Below are 21450 nucleotides of genomic sequence, written 5' to 3' on the forward strand. Positions count from 1 at the left end.
GTTTTGGCTACACCATCTCCTCCCGGAAGTGGTATCCCTAGTGTTCCGGTTCTGCTGCTCGTTCTTCACGGTTCAGTTCCGGAACACGCTCAGCCTTGGCTGGCTTCGGCTACACAGGCTTCACCTTTTGTTCCTTCTTGCTTAATTCAGCTTTTGGAACTTGCCTCTTTCTCTACTCTGTTGGTCAGCCCTCGCTAGGGTGAGCGAAGAGCAGATAAGGCTGTCCTCCCTTCACTACGCTCTTACAGCACGTGTCGGAGGGTCACTTGTTTCTTTCGCATTCTCAGTTCACTGAACAGACTAAGAGAGACACTTGAGCTTTGCCCGGGGTAGAGGTGTCTTCTTTTAAACTTTGGTGTTTTAATACCAGAAGAAAGGAGATTCAGTCGAATAGAGATCACCAGGTCTCTGACTGCTTTACAAGGGTTGAAGTAAAGCTAGCCTCCTCAGGGGAAGCATGCTCAGGAGAAGCATGCTCAGGCCTCTGGCTAAGCTAAGCTGGCAGCCAATAGGCAGCCTCTGACTGATTCTCGAGTTTCGAGACATAGATCAGTGTCGGGCAGGGAGAAGGGCAGCTCTAGCAGCAAGCCTCTCCTCCCAAGGAAGTGCTCCCGATCTCACCCCCCCCCCCCCCTCCTTCGTCCTCCACTTTGGCGGGGGGGGGGGGGGGGGGGGGTCTTCTCCCTACACTTTTTCATTGGAGGTTCTCTGTACACAGCCAATGGATTGGGGGAGTGGTGAGGGCGGGCAACTCCCATTGATCTATGAGTGCATATTTTCTTATGCATCAGTCCGATCTTTTACACGGCGTTCTAGGTCCATCAGCTTGAGCACCTGCTGAGGTCTCTTCTGGTTTGGATCTAGCGCTGGCCTTCGGAATACTGGTTTCCGTCCTCGGTCGGGGTAACAGTTGTTTCAGCCACGGGCTGCTGCTTCTGTCGCACTTCCGGTTTTACCGGAGAGGTTGTTTTCCTCACTGACGTTTCTTGATACGTCGGGGTTTTTGGAACAACGGCCGACCTTAGGGCATCAGGGTTTTTTAGCCTTGGCTGGTGCAACAGCCATTCCATCTTTTGACGGTGGTGGTTGTTGCTTTCCCGTTTCTTGTGGCTTCGGACTTCGCCATTTCTTTCCTTTGTTCTCATCTTATGAAGGAGATTAGTGCTTTTGTGAACAAGAAACACAAACAAGTGGCTCTATCCCATCTCCCCCCTTTCCCCTATCCCATCTCCCCCCTTTCCCTCGTCGCGATATAACCTTCGTGGTTGAAAACGACGTTAAACACCAAATAAAGAAAAAAAGATTTGCCCTGTATGCAGAGAGGACGTAATGACGAGAAACATGTATTGTTTGTATGAAGCATTTATTAAATCATAAATTTCCAATACAGAAAGGCCGAATGTTAAATATACCACATAACGAAAGAATATGTGTTAAATGCCAGTCTGGAGAACTCGGAGATGAATTTCATAATATATTATTTTCAGTGTCATTTTTTTGAAAATGTGAGGAAAAGGTTGTTACCATTTGTTACACGACACTTGAGATTGACGAAGTTCTCAAATGTCGTATAGTTGTGTTCTTTTATTCTACGTGGCCCGTCTTCACAGCAGCAGACAAAAACTCGTCAAATTGAGTTCGAGGATTTATTTAGCATTCCATACATACAACTGCACATCGTAGCAGAACTCAAAGTAGAAGCTTTTTAACATACAAATCGCCCTGGCCTATATAGTAAATACTCAATCTCGAGAATATTCAAGACCGAACATGATACAACTAAAATTAGATGAACTGTCCATGGACTAGAATAGTGACATTCTCTGTGACGTACATCAAAAGCGCCGACGCACTTAATCCGAGCGAACGCCACGAACCCACGACTCAAAACAACGTGGTAAACAACTTGTTTTGACAGGACTAGAAAGTTCACCTGCATTCTCGTCCAAACATAAATATTGTGTTTACAAAATATAATATCGGTACTTTCCCACAAAGTACAAATAAGTCAACTACATGCAACACACAAAACTGAACCAAAGTTCAGCAACGGCAGCGTTTCCTGACACCATTGTATTTTCGTAGAAATTCAAATGCAGTTAAATTTAAACAGTTATTTGAATTAACAAAGAAACGAAAGTTATTGCATTTAATATATTTTATTAAGAGTATTTTGAAAGAGTTCTGATTATTTGATCACACACAGAAACATATACATTGCTGTAAAAAAGAAAAAGAAATGTATGATTACAATTATTTTGTTATGAATTAAGCTTGATTTATTTTCGGTTAATTAGAAGTGTTGTGTCTCATTATTACATATATCTTTTTTGTCGTGTTTATTGCAATTTTTATTTATTTTATTCATGTAACCCTAGGGGTTTTTTGAAATAAATATTGACTTGACTTGACTTGACTTGACAGATTTACTTCCAAACATCGTCTATTGTGTTTTTCGCTGAGGAACACGGAGTTGACCAAAATGTCCTTTGGCCATTTGAATGCAGTGATGCGAACAAAACAACTATCCCACATTCTACACCAAAACTGTCTCATTTGCTTGTGTCAACAGCAAACAACTAGTGGTAAGGCGTCCGCCCCGTGATCGGGAGGTCGTGGGTTCGAACCCCGGCCGGGTCATACCTAAGACTTTAAAATTGGCAATCTAGTGGCTGCTCTGCCTGGCGTCTGGCATTATGGGGTTAGTGCTAGGACTGGTTGGTCCGGTGTCAGAATAATGTGACTGGGTGAGACATGAAGCCTGTGCTGCGACTTCTGTCTTGTGTGTGGCGCACGTTATATGTCAAAGCAGCACAGCCCTGATATGGCCTTCGTGGTCGGCTGGGCGTTAAGCAAACAAACAAACAAACAAACAGCAAACAATAAAGCGGTAACAGCTGATGATTCAACAAAACTGGAAGATGAAACGCTGAAGAGCAAACCGCCAAAGACAAACAAAGTAAAACAAGTTTTGAACAAATGGTTTTATTCCATAAAACCTTATAATTTTACAGACATGAATAAATGGGAGACCTTCCATAAAAAAAGCGTAAGTTATTTGCTCACTTTGACGGCTTTCTAAACGTTAAATAGCTTCTTTTTCAACACAATTCTTGTGAGACAAGGACAGAAATGTGAATTTTCCTCTGAAAACAGTTCTGCTCAAAATGGACTAAATGTAAAATAAAAAATTAAATTAAAAAAACATTTCATGGTGTTGTGGTTTGTGCATCCGCAACTGTTTTGACATACATGTACAAGTTGTCCAGACAAGTTAAATGTGGCGAATAAAATTGAGGGCCCCAAAGGGTTTAAAATCGTGATCGTGATTGGCGATTTTTGACCTTTCTGTGACCGTGATTGCCGAAATTTCCATTTCTGTGATCGTGATGGGACTTTGCCCGTGATCCGTGATGACAAAAAAATCAAGTCTCGTGATCGTGATCGTGATTTGTTTTCGTGATCGTGATGGGCATTATTGCAAAGCATTTTATTTTCAACGTACATTTTTCACAGCTGTATCACTCTATGATCCTCTATTCGTCAAGGTGTTCGTGATCGTGAAAACAAAAATCAAGGTAACTGTGATCGTGAAAGCTAAAATTTCCCTTCCCGTGATCGTGATGATACCCCCCCTTTGGGGCCCTCAAAATTGTTTTGAGCGCTCTAGCACCGTTACTTTGTCAGGACAAGGCCGGTTCATACCCCTGATGTTATCAAAAACATAGTTTGGACAGACACTCTAAATCTAGCTGCTATAAGTATGTGGTAAAAAGCGCTAAACGTTCAACAACTACTATAATGCGATACAAAGGCTATATTCAACAACAAAAACTTTCAGCAACAAAATAAGCTTATGAGTCACAGGAAAGGTATAGGTGGAGATGAAGGAGTGCCTGTGACGTCAGCACATGATGACGAAGCTCTGACGTCAGGTGTCTTAGTCACCGGCAGATGACGGTCAGCAAAGCAGCAAACAGAAGAAACACGCGCGATGTTCCACCTGTGGACAGAAAGTCGTCAAAAACGATATCGGTTTTTGAAAAGCAGTGCAGATTTAGCTGCCACTTTCGAGTAGGCCTGGTAGTCTAAAAAGATAAGACAGAGTTATGAAATGAGAAGACAAACAGGACAGAAACAAACAAACATTTGACGCGCATGCAGTCATAAAAAGACGTCATGACAAAGTTACACGCCAGACGAAAGAGACTTTGACGTACATCTTGAGTCTATTATATATATGCTAGGTTTGATCCATTCTAAGGTATGCTGTAAGTGTGTTATTCTTGATCCTATGTGTAGAAATATCACTGTGTTCACCATTTTAATCGTAGTGACGTCAAAGCGTCAGTTTCGTCGTTTTGCCCGTAATGGTCAGAATATATCTGCGCAGCCTTTAGCTCCCACGGCTGTCGCTACGCTGAGTGAATCACTGCGTCAGTTCGCTGCCAAACTCACGCGAGTGCGCACACAAAAAATTTTCCCCTCCCTCCCTCCCACCCTTTTGAGCTTAGTGTGACTGGAATGCCTTATCCATTTTTAATAAATATGAAGAATTAACTGCCTCTGCATGTATTTTTTTTTTATATGCTTGTTTGTTGTATGGTGTTGGTTATGCTTATGTTACAAGAAAGAAATAATTATATGAGTGTGTCTGAGTATTAATTCGTTGTGTGTGGTTGTTTTTTTTTGTGTGTTTTTTTTTTTTTTTGCGCGTATGTTTGTGTGAGCCAAGACAGGATTATCCATCCTGCTGTTGTGGAGTATATAGAGAATACTACATGGCTTGCTGTGTCGTACCAGATTTACACGAGTTGTTTTTTTAAATATTGAACTGCGAGCGAAAGCGAGCTGTTCACTATTTGAACAAGAGGCGAAGCCTTCAAGGCTCACGTAAGAAATCGACAAACAGTAACACAAACTCAATCACTCCGTCACACATACACACACACACACACACACAGTAAGCATAGGTGACACTGTGCAAGAAAGCGAGACACTAGATCTAGATCTGTCTGTCTGCATGTAGCCTACTTACAGACACGACTGCCAAATAGTCTCGGCCCGCTCAAAATAACAATGACCGAGACATTCCTTCGCGTGACGTCTAACCCTCTTACGCCATAATGTGACGTCTTCAAATGACGAAATGTTAAAGTTTCTACCACAGACATACACACGCACGCACGCACATACGCACATACGCACATACGCACGCACGCACAGACAGACAAAGTTACGATCGCATAGGCTACACTTCGTGAGCCAAAAAGCAACGAGTGTAAATCTGGTACGACACAGCAAGCCATGTAGTATTCTGTTTATCCTACATACTGTACTTACGTGTATTTTACTGAAAATGTCCTGCAGTCGAGGCAGCTAAATTGAAGACGCTTGTTTTGGAACCTCGATCTCTTCTAAAGCCTCGTGCAATCTATTACGTCAAAGCAAAGAAACGTCACTCTGAAAGTGTGGCGTGACGTGTTGGTTCTAAAGATTCATCGAGGGTAATTAGCGAGCGCAATTTTTGTTTCTATAATGACGTTTGTCTCGGTGACTTTGGCATCATAAGCAATGGAAAAACAGGTCCCTGCCAGATTTGCTTGACATAACCTCATTTACATGATATACACACGTGTGATTTGAACGATTATTATCTCACGGGTGTCTCTCTCACGTATGTAGGATAAACTATGTTTTGATCTGTATGCGCCACTGTGGGATGTTTATTATGCGCGCAGCAAATCCCCAGTGAAAATATGTACATGTCTTTTAATCTCATTTCAAGCGCGACATTTTGCATTATTTTATATGGTATTTTATTGAAGCATGAATAAAGCTTCCAGTCACCCCCTCATCTTTGAGTGGTCTCCTTTTTGTTTAAATTTCATTTCTATTTCCTAATGAAAACAAACAGATGTTCAGATTTCCTGATCCTAGAATTGTTTACAGGTGATCTTTATGCTTTTGATTCAGAAGAGTTGCAGAGTTGCACCCCTTATCCTATTGTTGAAGGTCTGTCTTTTCTTCTTTATCAGATATACTGGATCGGGTTGTTTTTTTTACTTCCTTAGTTGAAGGGAAATAATTGACAGCAGTAGTACTGTCACTACTTGTACTAAGTTGGTCAGCAAAGCTGGTGTTAACATAATTTAGAAAACGGTCTTAATGAGTATCCCTGCAGTCAATGACCTATACATTTCCCAGAAACTGGATCAGTGGTAGCAGGCACATCAAAGGAAAAATACAGAGGGGGAATATGTTTGCTCTGGATGGGCGGTCAGATCAAAGGCAGATGCATTGTAAAAGCTGGTTGGCCTTGAGACCTGGGTCAATGACCGGTACTTGCAATCTGAACACAGCTGCCTGTCCAGACACTGACCTTCTTACCCGGGGTCAATGACCGAGTTTTTATCTGAGAGGAAACTGTTTTACAACATGTGAAAGTCTCTGAAGGATTGGTCAGCGCAGGATAAGATAAGAGAGGGGGTGAAGTGAATAGCACAAAGAGGGGGGAGGGAGAGGGGGGGTAGCTATTTTGACTGCTGATGCAATCGCCAGCGGCTCGTTGCACTGGAGGGGTGATGACACGGTCAAGTGAGGCAGAAGGGGGTAGCTGTCTAGCCAATGTGTCTGGCCTTGATTGGTGGTAGTCCTGAGTCCTTCACAAAGTGGGGGAGAGGGGGGGGGATGAGTGGGCAGTAGAGAAGTGACAGATTTTGAGATCGCCCGCGAGAGATATTTGTTCGCCGGCCGTTCCGATTAACTACGTTGCCTAACGACTTTGTGCTTCAGCGAAATTTGAACCCGCCCGGCGGGCGATTTCAGGGAATTTCGAACCCGCCCGACGCGATATGAACCCGCCGGGGGCGATCGGGCGACCGCCAACATTCAGCCCTGGTTACTACGATGCATTGTTATGCATAGTGCGTTTACACTTTATCATGTCATGTTCTTATGTTGTTTTCTTTTCTTTATCATGTGTCAACAGTCAGTGCCTTCTGGTTTGTTGATAAAGACAACCCCTGTTATGTCTCAGCGTCTCATTTGTATACTCCCTGGCCTGTGCCCTTCCACCCCCTTTCCCACCCCCTACCCCCCGCCCCTTCCACTCTATCCCTACCCCCTTTCACTCTACCTTCCCGTATTGTATTGTATTGTATCGTATCGTATCGGATCGTATCATATCGTATCGTATCGTATCGTATCGTATCGTATCGTATCGTATCGTATCGTATCGTATCGTATCGTATCGTATCGTATCGTATCGTATCGTATCGTATTGTTTGTATTGTATTGTATTGTGAGGTTCATCGCACTGGTTCTCAACGCTCTCACCATCTGTGGATCTCGGAAAGTCACCTCCACTACATGCTGCCGGAGTGACGTACGTGAAGAAGTTGACAACAATCTCTTTGGTCCTCCTGGGACAGACACCAAGTTGCTGTCGCGCGCAGTTCAGGGTAGCGTCAAATGCCCTGTAGAAAACAGGTCTTTTACATCAGTCATCATCTGGATTTGTTTCTGCCACGGAATAAACTATTATATGAGTTCATGGTTTGTGTGTTTGTGTCTTTGTATGGTTTGTTTGACTGCTGTCTGTTGATGTTGTTCTAATGTGTGGTATGTTTTTTTTGTTTTGGTTTTGTGTGTGCTTTTTGTTGTTGTGTTGACGGGCGCAGTGGCGTGGTGGTAAGACGTCGGCCTCCTAATCGGGAGGTCGTGAGTTCGTATCCCGGTCGCTGCCGCCTGGTGCGTTAAGAGTGGAGATTTTTCCGATCTCCCAGGTCAACTTATGTGCAGACCTGCTAGTAACTTGGTTTAAACAAGTTTATTCAATAAATTCCATTGGTACTATTACCGCATACATGAAATAAGGAACATGGAGCACAACAAGCTAGGCTTATAAGCGTACTCTTAAAAGCAAATGAAATTTGGCGGACGATTTTAATATAACAAATTTGAAATAATGTCAAAATAATAATGGTAAATTATGGTAGACAAACATGTAACAATAAAAGGAGAGAAAAACAAAAGAAAAAAAAACCAATGCTAAACTAACAACAGTACTCACACGCGCTCGCACACTCACTCGCACACACACGCATACAATGACTTCCACATGGTTGAAAATAGAATACTACCAGAACAAGGAAATGTAAACAGTACTGCACATGGTCGTTTCGAACATGGATGAGATAAATGCATTCATTATTCAAAACGTTTACTTAATAATATATACCTGAATAACTGGTCAAATATCAATGCATTTTCGCTGTCTGACTTGTCTCTATTGCCATACAGAAAATCATCAGCGGTTAGCAAATCATAGTTGGGCAGTGTTGACAAGGTGACTTCACGTATTTGAAGAGATAAGGGGCAATGAAAAATATAGTGCTCCGCATTTTCAACAGGATAACCACAAGTGCATGACGGGTCGGGAATTAAATGTCTGTCAAATAGATCACTATTTAGATTGCTGATCCTCAATCTCAGTCTGCAATGGATAATTTCTGATTTTCGATCAGATGTGTATCTATACGAGGGAACAACAGAATCATCAGAACTGATACGTTTTTTAAATAACCCAATAGAATCAAGTTGCTTTACAGTATCTGGAAGCTCATTCCACAGGGAAGTCGAAGACAGAAAAAATGACTTTTTATACAATTCAGTTCGAGAGTGGGGAGTCTGTCTGTCAAGTGGTCTTCGTCTATGGTAAGGGTTCACAGAAGCAACGAGAGGAGGCAGACGTTCTAGTAAGTATGGTGGCACGCGTGCATTAACTAATTTGAAATACAAAATCAATTTGTGTCTTTTTCGCCTCTCCTTCAGTGTTGTAAATCCTGATTCATCGTACAATTTTTGGTGACTCGTGCCACGAACTGCACCTATAATGGTTCTTATGGCATCAAGATGCAAGTTTTCTAATAAAGTAGCTAATCTGTCAGAACAGTTATCCCAAATGACGTCAGAAAAATCAAAATGGGGAATAATAAAAGATTTATACATAAGTTCAAGTGCCTTTCGGCTAAGGCGATACTTATAGGACCGAAAACATGAGAGAAGAACACGTACTTTAGATATAATTGACTGAACATGTGATTCCCATTTGCAGTCGCTCTGAATCAGTACACCAAGATGTTTGTGAACGTGGTTTTCTCTCAGAATTGTTCCATCAAATACAAGAGGAAGGGTTTCAGGCATTCTATTTCCAGAAAAGGTCATCAAATCTGTTTTTAAATTATTGAAATTAACTTTCCATTTTTCCGCCCAGTGTGCAATTTTGGCTAAGTCTGCATTTAAGATCTGTGTCCGCGTGTTTGCATCATTTAGAGATAAATACAAACTGGTATCATCAGCAAAAAGTTTAATGACAGATTCGATATTAATGACAATATCGTTAATGTACACAAGGAACAACAAGGGCCCCAGAACAGAACCTTGGGGAACACCTGAACAAACACGTCCGTATGTCGATTTCCTGCCTTGGATAACAACGGCTTGTAACCTGCCTGACAAATAATCTTCAAACCATTTTAATAAAACACCTCTTATGCCTATAGCATATAATTTATGCAACAAACCCTTGTGCCACACTCTGTCGAAGGCTTTTGATATATCACAGAAAACAGCCTGAGTCGTCAACTGCTTATCTAAGGATTGACAAAAATCGTCATACATACTCAACAACTGGAAACTAGTTGAATCACCAGGAATAAACCCTGACTGAGAAACCGTTAATAAATCATTCTCTGTGAGATATCGAAACACATGGGCTTGAACACATTTTTCCAATACTTTTCCAATGCAACTGAGTAATGAAATCGGACGATAGTTACTGCAGTGTTCTTTTTCACCTTTCTTATAAATGGGATTCACATGAGCTACTTTCCAAATTTTCGGAAACTTTCCCTCAGCCAACGATCTCTGGAAAAGGGTTGCAAGCGGATTTGAAATAATACAAGCAGCAAGTTTAAGAAGTTTATTGTGAACCAAATCAGGACCTACTGCTTTCTTAGCATCGAGGTTGTTTAGAACAGCGTACACCATTTCGGTAGTTATCACGAGAGGACTAATGGAAATGGGCTCTTCTTCAACTGGTGGAACGTCATCATCATGACCTTGTATTTGCGACTGTCGTAGAAATGCTTCATTAAAAACCTCGGCTTTGTCCTCTGCAGAGTAATACACAATTCCATTGCTTTCAATGGGCGGAATCTCATTTGTACTCATTCCTTTCTTTTTCAAAAAAGAGTTGACTACCTTCCACCAGTCTTTATTGCCAAAATTATGAGGTGACAATATTCTATTTTCTAGTTCCCTAATGTGCTCTTCTTTCCTTTTTCTTATAACATCAGTCAAATTATTTCTCAACCGTCGGAAAAGAGACCAGCACCATACAGTATCCAGACGTTTGGCTAATGCGTGAATATATTGCTTTTTCCTAATCAACTTTTTGATTTCCTCGGTGATCCATACAGCATCGTGTCCGTTCATTGTCACTACCTTTACAGGCATACATTCTTTAGCTATCATCATTAACTTATCGGAAAACATTTCAGCGGCGTCATCAATGGATTCTAAATCGACTATATTATTCCAATCTACACTTTCCATATCTTGCAACAACTTGTCAACATCGATTTTGGAATAATTATATAGTGTTCGTTTGAATGAACCACCCGACGGTAAGTCATAATTCAAATATACAAAAGGACACGAGTGGTCACTGCATACAGGTGGTAGAACACCAACTCTTTTTACCAAGTTAGGACACGGAGTTAATACCAGATCGATTATAGTTGACGAGGTATCGGTTATTCGAGTGGGTTCTGATATCAACTGAGATAAACTGTTTGTGTTCATTAATTCCCGCAGATGAAACGGGGGGGTTAACAGTACAATCAGCGTTGAGATCACCAAAGATAATAAACTTATGTGGGGTATTCATGGCAAGTTGAACGGAATCGTTGATAAGAAGCCAATGGTCGACGGTTGCACTCGGTGGTCTATAAAACACACCAACGAGAAGAGTATCTTGACCCAACTTAGTCTCAATCCAGATCGCTTCCAAATCAGGTATACACAAGTCGATCCTCGGTTTGCAAATCAGATTACTATTTACATAAACGGCTACGCCGCCGTGGGAATCCCCGGGCCTATCACGTCTAACTGGAGGGTGGTAACCTTTTAAGCAGATGCAGTCTTGGTCAACTTTGTCCGACAGCCAGGTCTCAGATACAGTTATTATATCAAACTTCCCCAATTCGGCCTCAAGGAACGGTGTCTTATATTGAAGACTGCGAGTGTTTACATGAACAATAGAGATCCCATCCCCTCGGGTTGTGCTTGGTCCAGGATTAGGATGGATATCACCACACATAAACAACAATAAGCAAATTGCAATAGATATGGTTTGAGATGTAAAATTCACAGAATCAGCACAAAAAATGAGTGAGGTGGCATATTTCCACATCGAACCAGCAAAGTTCACAGCAATGTCGTAACAACATATTGGGTCGTTACGAGTAAGCTTCTGGGCAGGAAATAAAAACAAAAACAACGCAAGAGACAAGCCAGCACTACCACGAACGAGAATAATCATAAGCGACTGGATATTTCCCTTGTTAAGAAAAGATAGTTTATACACAGATAGCGCTGACGCAACAGGGAGATAACTTCCCACACTGGCTCTGTATTGAGACAGACTACACCCACCCATCTAGGTCACAGCTCGTTGCAAAAAATCAAACAAGGCAGAGCCAAGGGTGTGAGACAATCTCCCCGACACGTGCGCCCCATCCTTTTGCATCAGGCATGAAGTCATTGTGGACAACAACAAACAACAACAAGCAAACAAACCAACAATCAAACAAACACACAATCAACAACGTCGACAGTTAAAGTCAACAATCAAAAACAATCGAAAACAAAATATTTAGACACGCAGTCTCGCGTGTTAATGTAAAATATAGGGTAAACTAAGGTATCAATCAAAGGTAACTATTTCAAAAATAACTAAAAAAATAACTAAAACAACCAGAGATAATAGAAGAGAAAGTACTGCCACTTGCTCTCTTGAACAACATTTAATGTTCACATGCAAGACAAAGGGTAAAATGCTGACCGCATTAAATTTTGTCGTTTGGCCTGTGGTCTTTCAATGCCTGCACAAACTAGGGCAGGCGTGGCACACCTGATGAGACACGCAGACCAGCTTAAAAGACACGTGAAAATACGTGAACAGTCCTCGTGCGAAAACGTGCACAAATAGCTGGTGGCAAAAGGAAACGAGGCGCCGAGTGAGCAAAGGCAAAGTTGTTTGACACAACGGGTGCAACGGGTACATGGTTCATAGGTACATGATTTTATCATCAATTTTTTTGTAATTTTTTTTTTTATCATCGAATCAGGTACAATGTACTTGAGATATATGACATAGTATTTTTTATGTTACGCTATTGTGTGCATACCACAACTCAATTGTACACATTGAGCCATTATCAAAAGAGTACAAAGTGGCGCAGGATGTTTGTTTGTTTTTCACTGCATGTTTTATAAATGTTTAAACTTATCATAAGATGTGCATACCATGGCTTAACTATACTCATGAAACCATCATCAACATAGTGTGTAGTACATAGTACATATGTAGCCAAGTGCTAAACTGGCTACTAATTCGTTATAATGATTTTATGTCATTCCTGTCTTGTGTAAGTTAAAATTTTGGTATGCTCAGACACCTGGAGGTCGTAAACTCGCTCAGTCGGCTGTGTCCACTAGGGAACGTAATATGTTTCCTTTGACGTCAAGCCGCCCTCCCAGAAAGACGGCGGGGTATCTTGAGCCCCAGGTGGTCGTTATGCAATGTGCCGACAGCCTGTCTACCCGAGTTGGACTTGGCGTTTTGTCAAGTGGGTGTCATTTCTTTTGACAGGGCAGATCATAGAAGATGCCAGGTGGCTCGGAGGTTGTAGTCTCTTACCCTTTCCCTGTCTTTACTGACCAATGAGAAGTGATGTCAGTTTTGTTAGCTAACTCTTGATTGGTGGCTTTTGACGCCACCCATCCCCATTTACATGATAGCATTTGAGATTTTAAAAGAGAACTGAGAACTATCTCGGAGGGAAAACTGAGAACTATCTCGGAGAGAGAGGACGTACTTGTTTTGTACTTTGTTATCATGGAGACATACTGATGTAGATTGCATTGTACTATTTGTGTGGCCTCCCGGCCTTCGGGCTGGGAGCTGTGTTGGTGAGGAGAAGAGAAGAATAGAAAATAAAGAGAAATGTGAATCGACAGACATGGTTTTCCAGTTTCATGTTGCATCAAGTGACTCGTCGGTCTGTGCCAGTGAACTCTTGTCTATCATTCTCTACATGTGAATGAAAGTCCATTACGAGAGCAAGTGATGTTCGTTCAGTGCAAATTAAGACACTAAAGAGGCACCCACATGGTGTACTCCTGAACTTCGGGGTTTAATTCTACGACTAGGTGACTACATTCACCTAACTACTACATCAAGAGGCAACAATCAAAATATTATCCTCTTCCTTCCACCCCATCACAAATGGCGCTGCGAGCAAAGATCGTGTTTTGCACAGAATGGACTTTTCTTGTTACTCGTTTTCCATCATGGAGTACGGTAAATCTTGCTGGTGCGACCGACACCGGAATCCTGACGTCTGCCTGGAAGATATTCAACCATGGTCAACATAATCTTCTTCTACCTGTTCCTGCGGACCATGCCTGTCTTCAACCTGTTTTGCATCGGCGATTCCTGTTTGTTTACCCGTGTGCTGTTTCCTGATTCCGAAGTGTTACCTACGTTATTTCATCTTAGTGATTATCTCGTAATATCGACGAAGTGTTATTTTGCGGTTGTGTGACCTTGATGGAACTGTGTGGTGCCCATTTGGTGAGTGTGACTATAGCCCTTATTCAACGGACTGTGTATGACGGTGTAGAGAGCCTACAGGACTCAGCCAGTGTATATACTGTACTCGAGTGGCTGTAGCGCGTGCAATCCCATTCTTAGCTAGTGTGACACGTCATATCGGACTTGACGGATACAGACTTGGGCTGGTGACGTTAGCCATGTGGTATTACATAAGACTTTCCTCGGTGTTCGCGGCAGTGAAGTGACGCAAGTGTTGCGTCCACGAAGAGACTCGCAGGTGTGTTTACTGCCGGGTGTTTTGTTGCCGTTTAATTTGTTGATGTTTGATAATGTTCATTTTCATGTATGCTATGCCATGTTTCTTGCATTGGTATGATTGATATTGATTGTTGCGATTATTTGTCATGATGCTTTGAGTGGAATGTGTTGGCGGATGTTTGCGCTTATTGAAAGATTTTTTTTTTGGCACAAGCAGATACTACAAATCTGATGGTAATTGCCCCCTAGGGTTGAAAATAATTTAGTGAATACTTGCTGACCTTCAAATAAGGCCCTGTATCATCACTTTCTTAATTGCTCTCTTAAGCGTAAACTAAGTTATGATTTACCTTGTTACCTTTTAAATAGGCTTGGTACAGATCATTTGTAATGTTGGATGTCATTGCATTGTGTCAGGTGTATTGTACATGATGTATCATTTTAACAGTGTCAGGTAACTACGTCATTCATTGGTGAATCTGTCCATTTTGTAACTGTTACGTTTTTCACCTAAAATACGTCTTAAACACAGCCTTTACCTCCCTCTCTTCTTTAACTCAAGTGGTTTTGATTGATCTAAGTTGTCTTGCATATCGCACTTCATAGACTTTCGTTTGTCCCGCTTTAACTCAACGTCGACCTTAGGTCTTTCCACTGTAGTGACGTCGACCTTATTTCTTATCCGTTGTTTAATCAGCGCGGACGCTGATTTTTAAAAGCTTGGGGGAGATGTAGCCAAGTGCTAAACTGGCTACTAATTCGTTATAATGATTTTATGTCATTCCTGTCTTGTGTAAGTTAAAATTTTGGTATGCTCAGACACCTGGAGGTCGTAAACTCGCTCAGTCGGCTGTGTCCACTAGGGAACGTAATATGTTTCCTTTGACGTCAAGCCGCCCTCCCAGAAAGACGGCGGGGTATCTTGAGCCCCAGGTGGTCGTTATGCAATGTGCCGACAGCCTGTCTACCCGAGTTGGACTTGGCGTTTTGTCAAGTGGGTGTCATTTCTTTTGACAGGGCAGATCATAGAAGATGCCAGGTGGCTCGGAGGTTGTAGTCTCTTACCCTTTCCCTGTCTTTACTGACCAATGAGAAGTGATGTCAGTTTTGTTAGCTAACTCTTGATTGGTGGCTTTTGACGCCACCCATCCCCATTTACATGATAGCATTTGAGATTTTAAAAGAGAACTGAGAACTATCTCGGAGGGAAAACTGAGAACTATCTCGGAGAGAGAGGACGTACTCGTTTTGTACTTTGTTATCATGGAGACATACTGATGTAGATTGCATTGTACTATTGGTGTAGCCTCCCGGCCTTCGGGCTGGGAGCTGTGTTGGTGAGGAGAAGAGAAGAATAGAAAATAAAGAGAAATGTGAATCGACAGACATGGTTTTCCAGAGTTTCATGTTGCATCAAGTGACTCGTCGGTCTGTGCCAGTGAACTCTTGTCTATCATTCTCTACATGTGAATGAAAGTCCATTACGAGAGCAAGTGATGTTCGTTCAGTGCAAATTAAGACACTAAAGAGGCACCCACATGGTGTACTCCTGAACTTCGGGGTTTAATTCTACGACTAGGTGACTACATTCACCTAACTACTACATCAATATTATCCTCATCCTTCCACCCCATCACACATAGAAGCGCAGAATATTTAATATGCAATACTGCATGTTGTATATTATATATATTGTATATAGGCTATATTGTGGATACTCGTTTAGTCACTATACATATAATATATTCTAAACAATGCATCGCACTATGTGAGGAAACTTGAGACAATGCATCTAGGTTGCCTATATCAAAGCGAGCAGGTTGCGCATGGTGGTCACTCTGGTGACTGCACTACCGCGCTTCACAAAAATTGTCCCATCCCGTACCCACGTCTCCTCGAATTTCTTGTCTTTCTTCAACTTTCTTGCCTTGGCAGCCAGCTCAGAACGCACCTGAGTTAGATCGTCGTTGATGAAGACTTGGGTCGGCGTCCTAGCTGCAGCCCATGCGCGGTCGGGGAGGATCTTCTTAGCATCGGTCTTGGCTAGTGACTTAACCCCCTTCGTGTGTACAAGCAAGCATAAGACCAAGTACGCACGGAAAAGATCCTGTAATCCATGTCAGAGTTCGGTGGGTTATAGAAACACGAAAATACCCAGCATGCCTCCCCCGAAATCAGCGTATGCTGCCTGAATGGCGGGGTAAAAACGGTCATACACGTAAAAATCCATTCGTGCTTAAAACATGAGTGAACGTGGGAGTCTAAGCCCATGAACGAAGAAGAAGAAGAAGAAGTTGTTGTGTTTGCTTCTTTGTTTGTTTGTTTGTTTGTTTGTTCGTTCAATGTTGGTTCGTTTAATGTTGGTTTCTGTGTTTTTGCATTGACAAAACAACTTGAAGTTAACTCTTGACCAATGAATCAATAGCCCCGCCTCATACTTTATAATCTTCATTACCTTTCCATGGCCAAGCCTGGTGGTCTTGTACTAGTTTCTGTAGAGTTAGCCCGTGGCAAAATGGACTTACTTGCAGAAGATAAACTTCAAGCTCCGATCACTGTCAGACACAGAGTGGGCAGCACGTGCCTTCCGTCTCGTACACTTGGCAATGGTCGGAAGTGTCCCAATGAAGCATTTAGCGTCAACATCTGCACGGATGAAATAGACACATGATGGGCTTTATCTAGGTATAACCAACTGTTTTTTTCACATTTTTTGTGCATTGATTTTTTTTTAAACTTGCACTCTAAAACAATCTTTTTGAAGTTGAAATTCATTCAAATAAAGAGGTAGTATCATTATGACCAGTTTTTTGTAGGTTTTTTTAAAAAGAGGTAGTAAACCAAGACAACAGTGTTCGCTCAAAACATTTTTGCGAAATCGGCAGCATTTTGCCGAAAATGCAGAAAAGTCTCTAAAACTTGTCCATTTCGCGAAATCGGCAGTGTTTTGCCGCTTGTGCGAAATGGGCAAAATATTTGCCGATTCCGCGTATTCGGCAATTCCGTGAATTCGGCACGCCATATACATTATCCACTCTTTTCCCTCTTTAAAACAGTACCTAGGGAATGAACGATAACGGATAATTAGTGCGTCCCGGGACCCGCTCTTTTTAGATTTGGTGTGCACCAGGACCCCCTCCACAAATGTCTAGAACGTGATTTCGGCATCTAGTGGACGCAGGGACGCACACGTTAGGGAGTCCTGGTAGACAAGTAGAACTAATCTTGATTCTGAAAACCCCAAAACTTTCTTTCTTTCTTTATTTGGTGTTTAACGTCGTTTTCAACCACGAAGGTTATATCGCGACGAGGGAAAGGGGGGAGATGGGATAGGGGAAAGGGAGGGGGGGGGAGATGGGATAGAGCCACTTGTTAAGTGTTTCTTGTTCACAAAAGCACTAATAAAAAAATTGCTCCAGGGGCTTGCAACGTAGTACAATATATGACCTTACTGGGAGAATGCAAGTTTCCAGTACAAAGGACTAAACATTTCTTACATACTGCTTGACTAAAATCTTTACAAACATTGACTATATTCTATACAAGAACCACTTAACAAGGGTAAAAGGAGAAACAGAATCCGTTAGTCGCCTCATACGACATGCGGGGTGCAGAGAAATAAGGATGTGGAAAAGAAGACTTTTGGTAAGTGAAATAAAGGTGATGGATCCAGTCAGGTAGAAATAAGACAACAAGAAAAGAATTGGAAAACTGCAGGGAATAGTAGGGAGAGTTTTCTTGGAAGGAAATATAGGTGAAAGGACTGGTAAGGCAGAAATAAGACAAAAGAAGAGAAGAAACAGAACCGTTAGTCGCCTCTTACGACATGCTGGGTAGCATCGGGTAAATTCTTTCTAGTCCCAACCAATATGGGACTCCCCCTAACCCGCGGGGGGTAAACCCCAAAACGTGAAAACGTGCACCACATTTAAAAGCATAGTAGATATGTCATTCAGAGAGAGAGAGAGAGATAGAAATAGACAGACAGAGAGAAAGGCAGACCCACAAAGACAATATGCAGGGAAAATCGAAACCTCATCATTTGAACAGAATGGCCAATACTAATACTACACCTGCAAGATGGTGACAGAGGTAAACAAGACCATCGGTCATTTTGTTGGCGTCCGGTAGAATGGCCGGGTCTACCCACAGAGATATTAGACAGTTTCTGGCGAAACCCATGACACATGACACAGCGGACTTAAATGCCTCGGTGTTCCTGAAAAATACGATGAAGATGTATGGTGTCGTGTCGACTCTGCTGCTCTGACATCAAATTAGAGACGTGTCATACATTTGTAGTGAACCCAAAACAAGTCGCGTGACGCAATATAAAAGCATTCAGTCAATTTGTTGGCATTGTGGGAAGGCGGGTGGAAGGACAAGGATATATAGCACAGGCAGAGGAGCATACAATTAAGACACCGAAGACAGAGGTTGCTTTAACTTATCTTAACTTATCTTTTATTGAAGGAAATGTAACTAAAAATAACCACTGAGGTAGCTTATCTAAATCAGAAATGTTCCAAAACAGTTTAGCTAAGTCTGGTAGCAACCAGAAACAATGCTATAAGTTATAATAATATTTAGAAACAATGAACAGAACTCATAGCAATGCTTACATATAACCAGAAATAGCAATTATGAATTCTGATATCTACCAGTACCAGAATCAGCTAGAAACAATAACAGAACCAGAAAATGTGTATTCAGTGTAAAACCAGAAACAATATGTATTTCTGGTGCAAACCAGAAATATAAACTATGAATATGAAACCAGAAATAGTGTTATAAGGTAATTATTCTAGTAGCAAGAAATATAACTATGAGTTCTGGTATCAACCAGAAATAATAACTATGTGTATATAAATGACCCAGAAGTAGACTCAAAGAAACACAAAACTGCTGCTGGCGCTAGTCGCGAAACACAAGAGCACGAATTCAAAACCACAAGTCGACCGATTACAAACGTCGCGCCAAACTACACGCTAGACCGGTTCACGACAACCCAATAGGAGCACCGCACAGCTCACTATCACAAATCGCATTGTCTGCTCTACTGTAATGCTCGCTCTTTTAAACCCAGTGGTCACTTCCGGTTTCCCGTGGCGATAAGCCAATAGGGAGGCTACCCTGTGTAAGCCAACGGGGGTGGTGTACTTAAAATGCCTGCCCAATGAAAGGGATCGTTAAAGATGCAGAGAGCCCTGTGTCACACACCGGAAATATTACGAGCAGTTATACTAGCTAAAGGGAGAAGAGGGCCCTGTCTGCATCACACACCGGATAAGGCTCATTAGATTACAAGCAGTGTCAAAGCTGATAAGTATAATACTAGCTAAAAGGGGCCGGGAAAGTTATGGGATCTTACCACCTAGATTAGAAATGAATCCGGTCAAGAGTCTACCCTACGATTCTTTCTTTCTTTATTTGGTGTTTAACGTCGTTTTCAACCATTCAAGGTTTATATCGCAACGGTACCCTACGATAGTAAACACACAATAAAGTACAATGCACAAAGACAACCGGGTATTATTTAGTCACTCCTTAGGCACTGATGGTTAAAGGTTACTCCGCTGCTTCTCACCATTTTAAGTTAGGGATTTCCTAGCACAAAGGGCATTATTTAAATGTAAACCCAATGTGACTAGCACACACACACACACACACACACACACACACACACACACACACACACAGGGAATAGCTATAGACAGGGGAGGCAACTGGGTCGGGCAGGAGATAACACACACAAAGAGACGGGGTACGCCACTTGGCTACAGCATCAAACTATAAGATCAACTCCAAAAACAAGTCGACGGCGAGACAATATTTAGATACACATTTCAATCCCGAACACCTGTCTAGAAGGACCGCGTTTGGTTGACCCCTTGGGTGGTCGTTATGGACAGCTTCCACTGTACTTTACCTGCAGACGTAGCTGGTGTTGGTCAGAATGGCAGTCTGCACATCTGCCACGGTGTGCGCATCGACAGAGAGGCCCGACTGCGTGAAGCATTTTGTCATCTCACTCTCCAAGGCGTTTTCGTCAAAGCAGTCAAGGTCAAGGCCAAGTACGCTGGGCGTGGTCCCCAGTGCGCCTTAGAACAGTCAGCGAAGTCTATAATTATGTCGTGCCGAATTCACCGAATTCGCAGAATCTTCAGAACTTTTGCCTATTTCGCAAAATCAGAAGCGAGGAATTATGGAAGCTTACGGTATACCGTCACGTTACTTTTTGACAAGTTCATAGTTATGCGTTCGTTGGGCACATATCTTGCCAATATATGCTCCCTGGACCATGCCCACCTAGCGCTGACCTATAACAGACTTTCGAGCCATTTTCGGAAACAAACTACATTTTTCGGTGCAACACTTCAGTGTCATGCTAGTCCTCGTATTAGTTAGAAAACAGTCACGAACCCTCGCACTAATATTTTGTGACGAGCTTCATTGAAAATCTTCATCAATTAAAAAAACATTATTTATGTTATTGGTAGAAACAGTCTAAAGTACAAACATTCAAAAATAGATACACTGTTAAACTTCTAATATTCAGAATAAAAAAACAAAAATGGTGGGTCATTGGAACGTATATCTTTGACAAAGTTTTGTCAATATAAAAAACTTTCCAATTTCCTACCATTTTTTGAGTCCAAAGTAAATTTAAAAAATTCTCTCACCAATGATAAAGAATGCTGCAAGGCAATACATGTTTGTCTGTAAACTGGAGCAGCCTATGCAACTGATGCGTTCAGGACGAAGTGACGGGGGGCAGGGATAGGAATCGTGTGAACGCAAATCAATCGCGGAAAACGAAACTGTCACAAAGTTAAACAAGTCGCGTAAGGCGAAAATACAACATTTAGTCAAGCTCAGTCGAACTCTCAGAATGAAACTGAACGCATTGCATTTTTTCCGCAAGACCGTACACTCGTAGCATCGTCTGTCCACCGCTCGTGGCAAAGGCAGTGAAATTAACAATCCAGAAAAGCGCGGTAGCGGTTGCGCTGAGGAGGATAGCACGCTTTTCTATATCTCTATTCTTTTTAACTCTCTGAACGTGTTTTTAATCCAAACATATCATATCTATATGTTTTTGGAATCAGGAACGGACAAGGAATAAGATGAAATTGTTTTTAAATCGATTTCGGAAATTTAATTTTAATCATAATTTTTCTATATTTAATTTTTAGAGCTTGTTTTTAATCCGAATATAACATATTTATATGTTTTTGGAATCAGAAAACGATAAAGAATACGATAAACGTAATTTTGGATCGTTT

The 21450-nt window shown here is 41.8% G+C and overlaps 1 protein-coding gene across 2 annotated transcripts; it reads right to left on the bottom strand.

Annotated features, from left to right (window-relative positions):
• Positions 1-2965: 2965 nt before the first annotated feature.
• LOC138967529 (uncharacterized) lies at positions 2966-20999 on the bottom strand. Of its 2 annotated transcripts, XM_070340101.1 has the most exons (6): positions 20848-20999; positions 20094-20265; positions 18238-18383; positions 16690-16810; positions 7339-7478; positions 2966-4003 (listed from the first exon to the last, which is right to left on the bottom strand). In XM_070340101.1, exons 1-6 carry the CDS (start codon positions 20876-20878, stop codon positions 3945-3947), a joined length of 669 nt encoding a protein of 222 aa, XP_070196202.1. In that variant the 5' UTR covers positions 20879-20999; the 3' UTR covers positions 2966-3944. The 2 variants fall into 2 exon arrangements, with proteins under 2 accessions (XP_070196202.1, XP_070196203.1); XM_070340102.1 differs by lacking the exon at positions 7339-7478.
• Between the last annotated feature and the right edge of the window lie 451 nt (positions 21000-21450).

This window comes from Littorina saxatilis, linkage group LG5 (assembly GCF_037325665.1).
Source record: "Littorina saxatilis isolate snail1 linkage group LG5, US_GU_Lsax_2.0, whole genome shotgun sequence".
Lineage (NCBI taxonomy): Eukaryota > Metazoa > Mollusca > Gastropoda > Littorinimorpha > Littorinidae > Littorina > Littorina saxatilis.

Coding starts and splice junctions, on each gene's coding strand:
- LOC138967529 (XM_070340101.1), bottom strand. CDS start 20,878: ATGTATTGCCTTGCAGCATTCTTTATCATTG. Junction 16,811..18,237: donor CCTCTGTCACCATCTTGCAG/GTGTAGTATTAG, acceptor TCATCCGTGCAG/ATGTTGACGCTAAATGCTTC. Junction 4,004..7,338: donor CTTTCCGAGATCCACAGATG/GTGAGAGCGTTG, acceptor TTCTGTCCACAG/GTGGAACATCGCGCGTGTTT.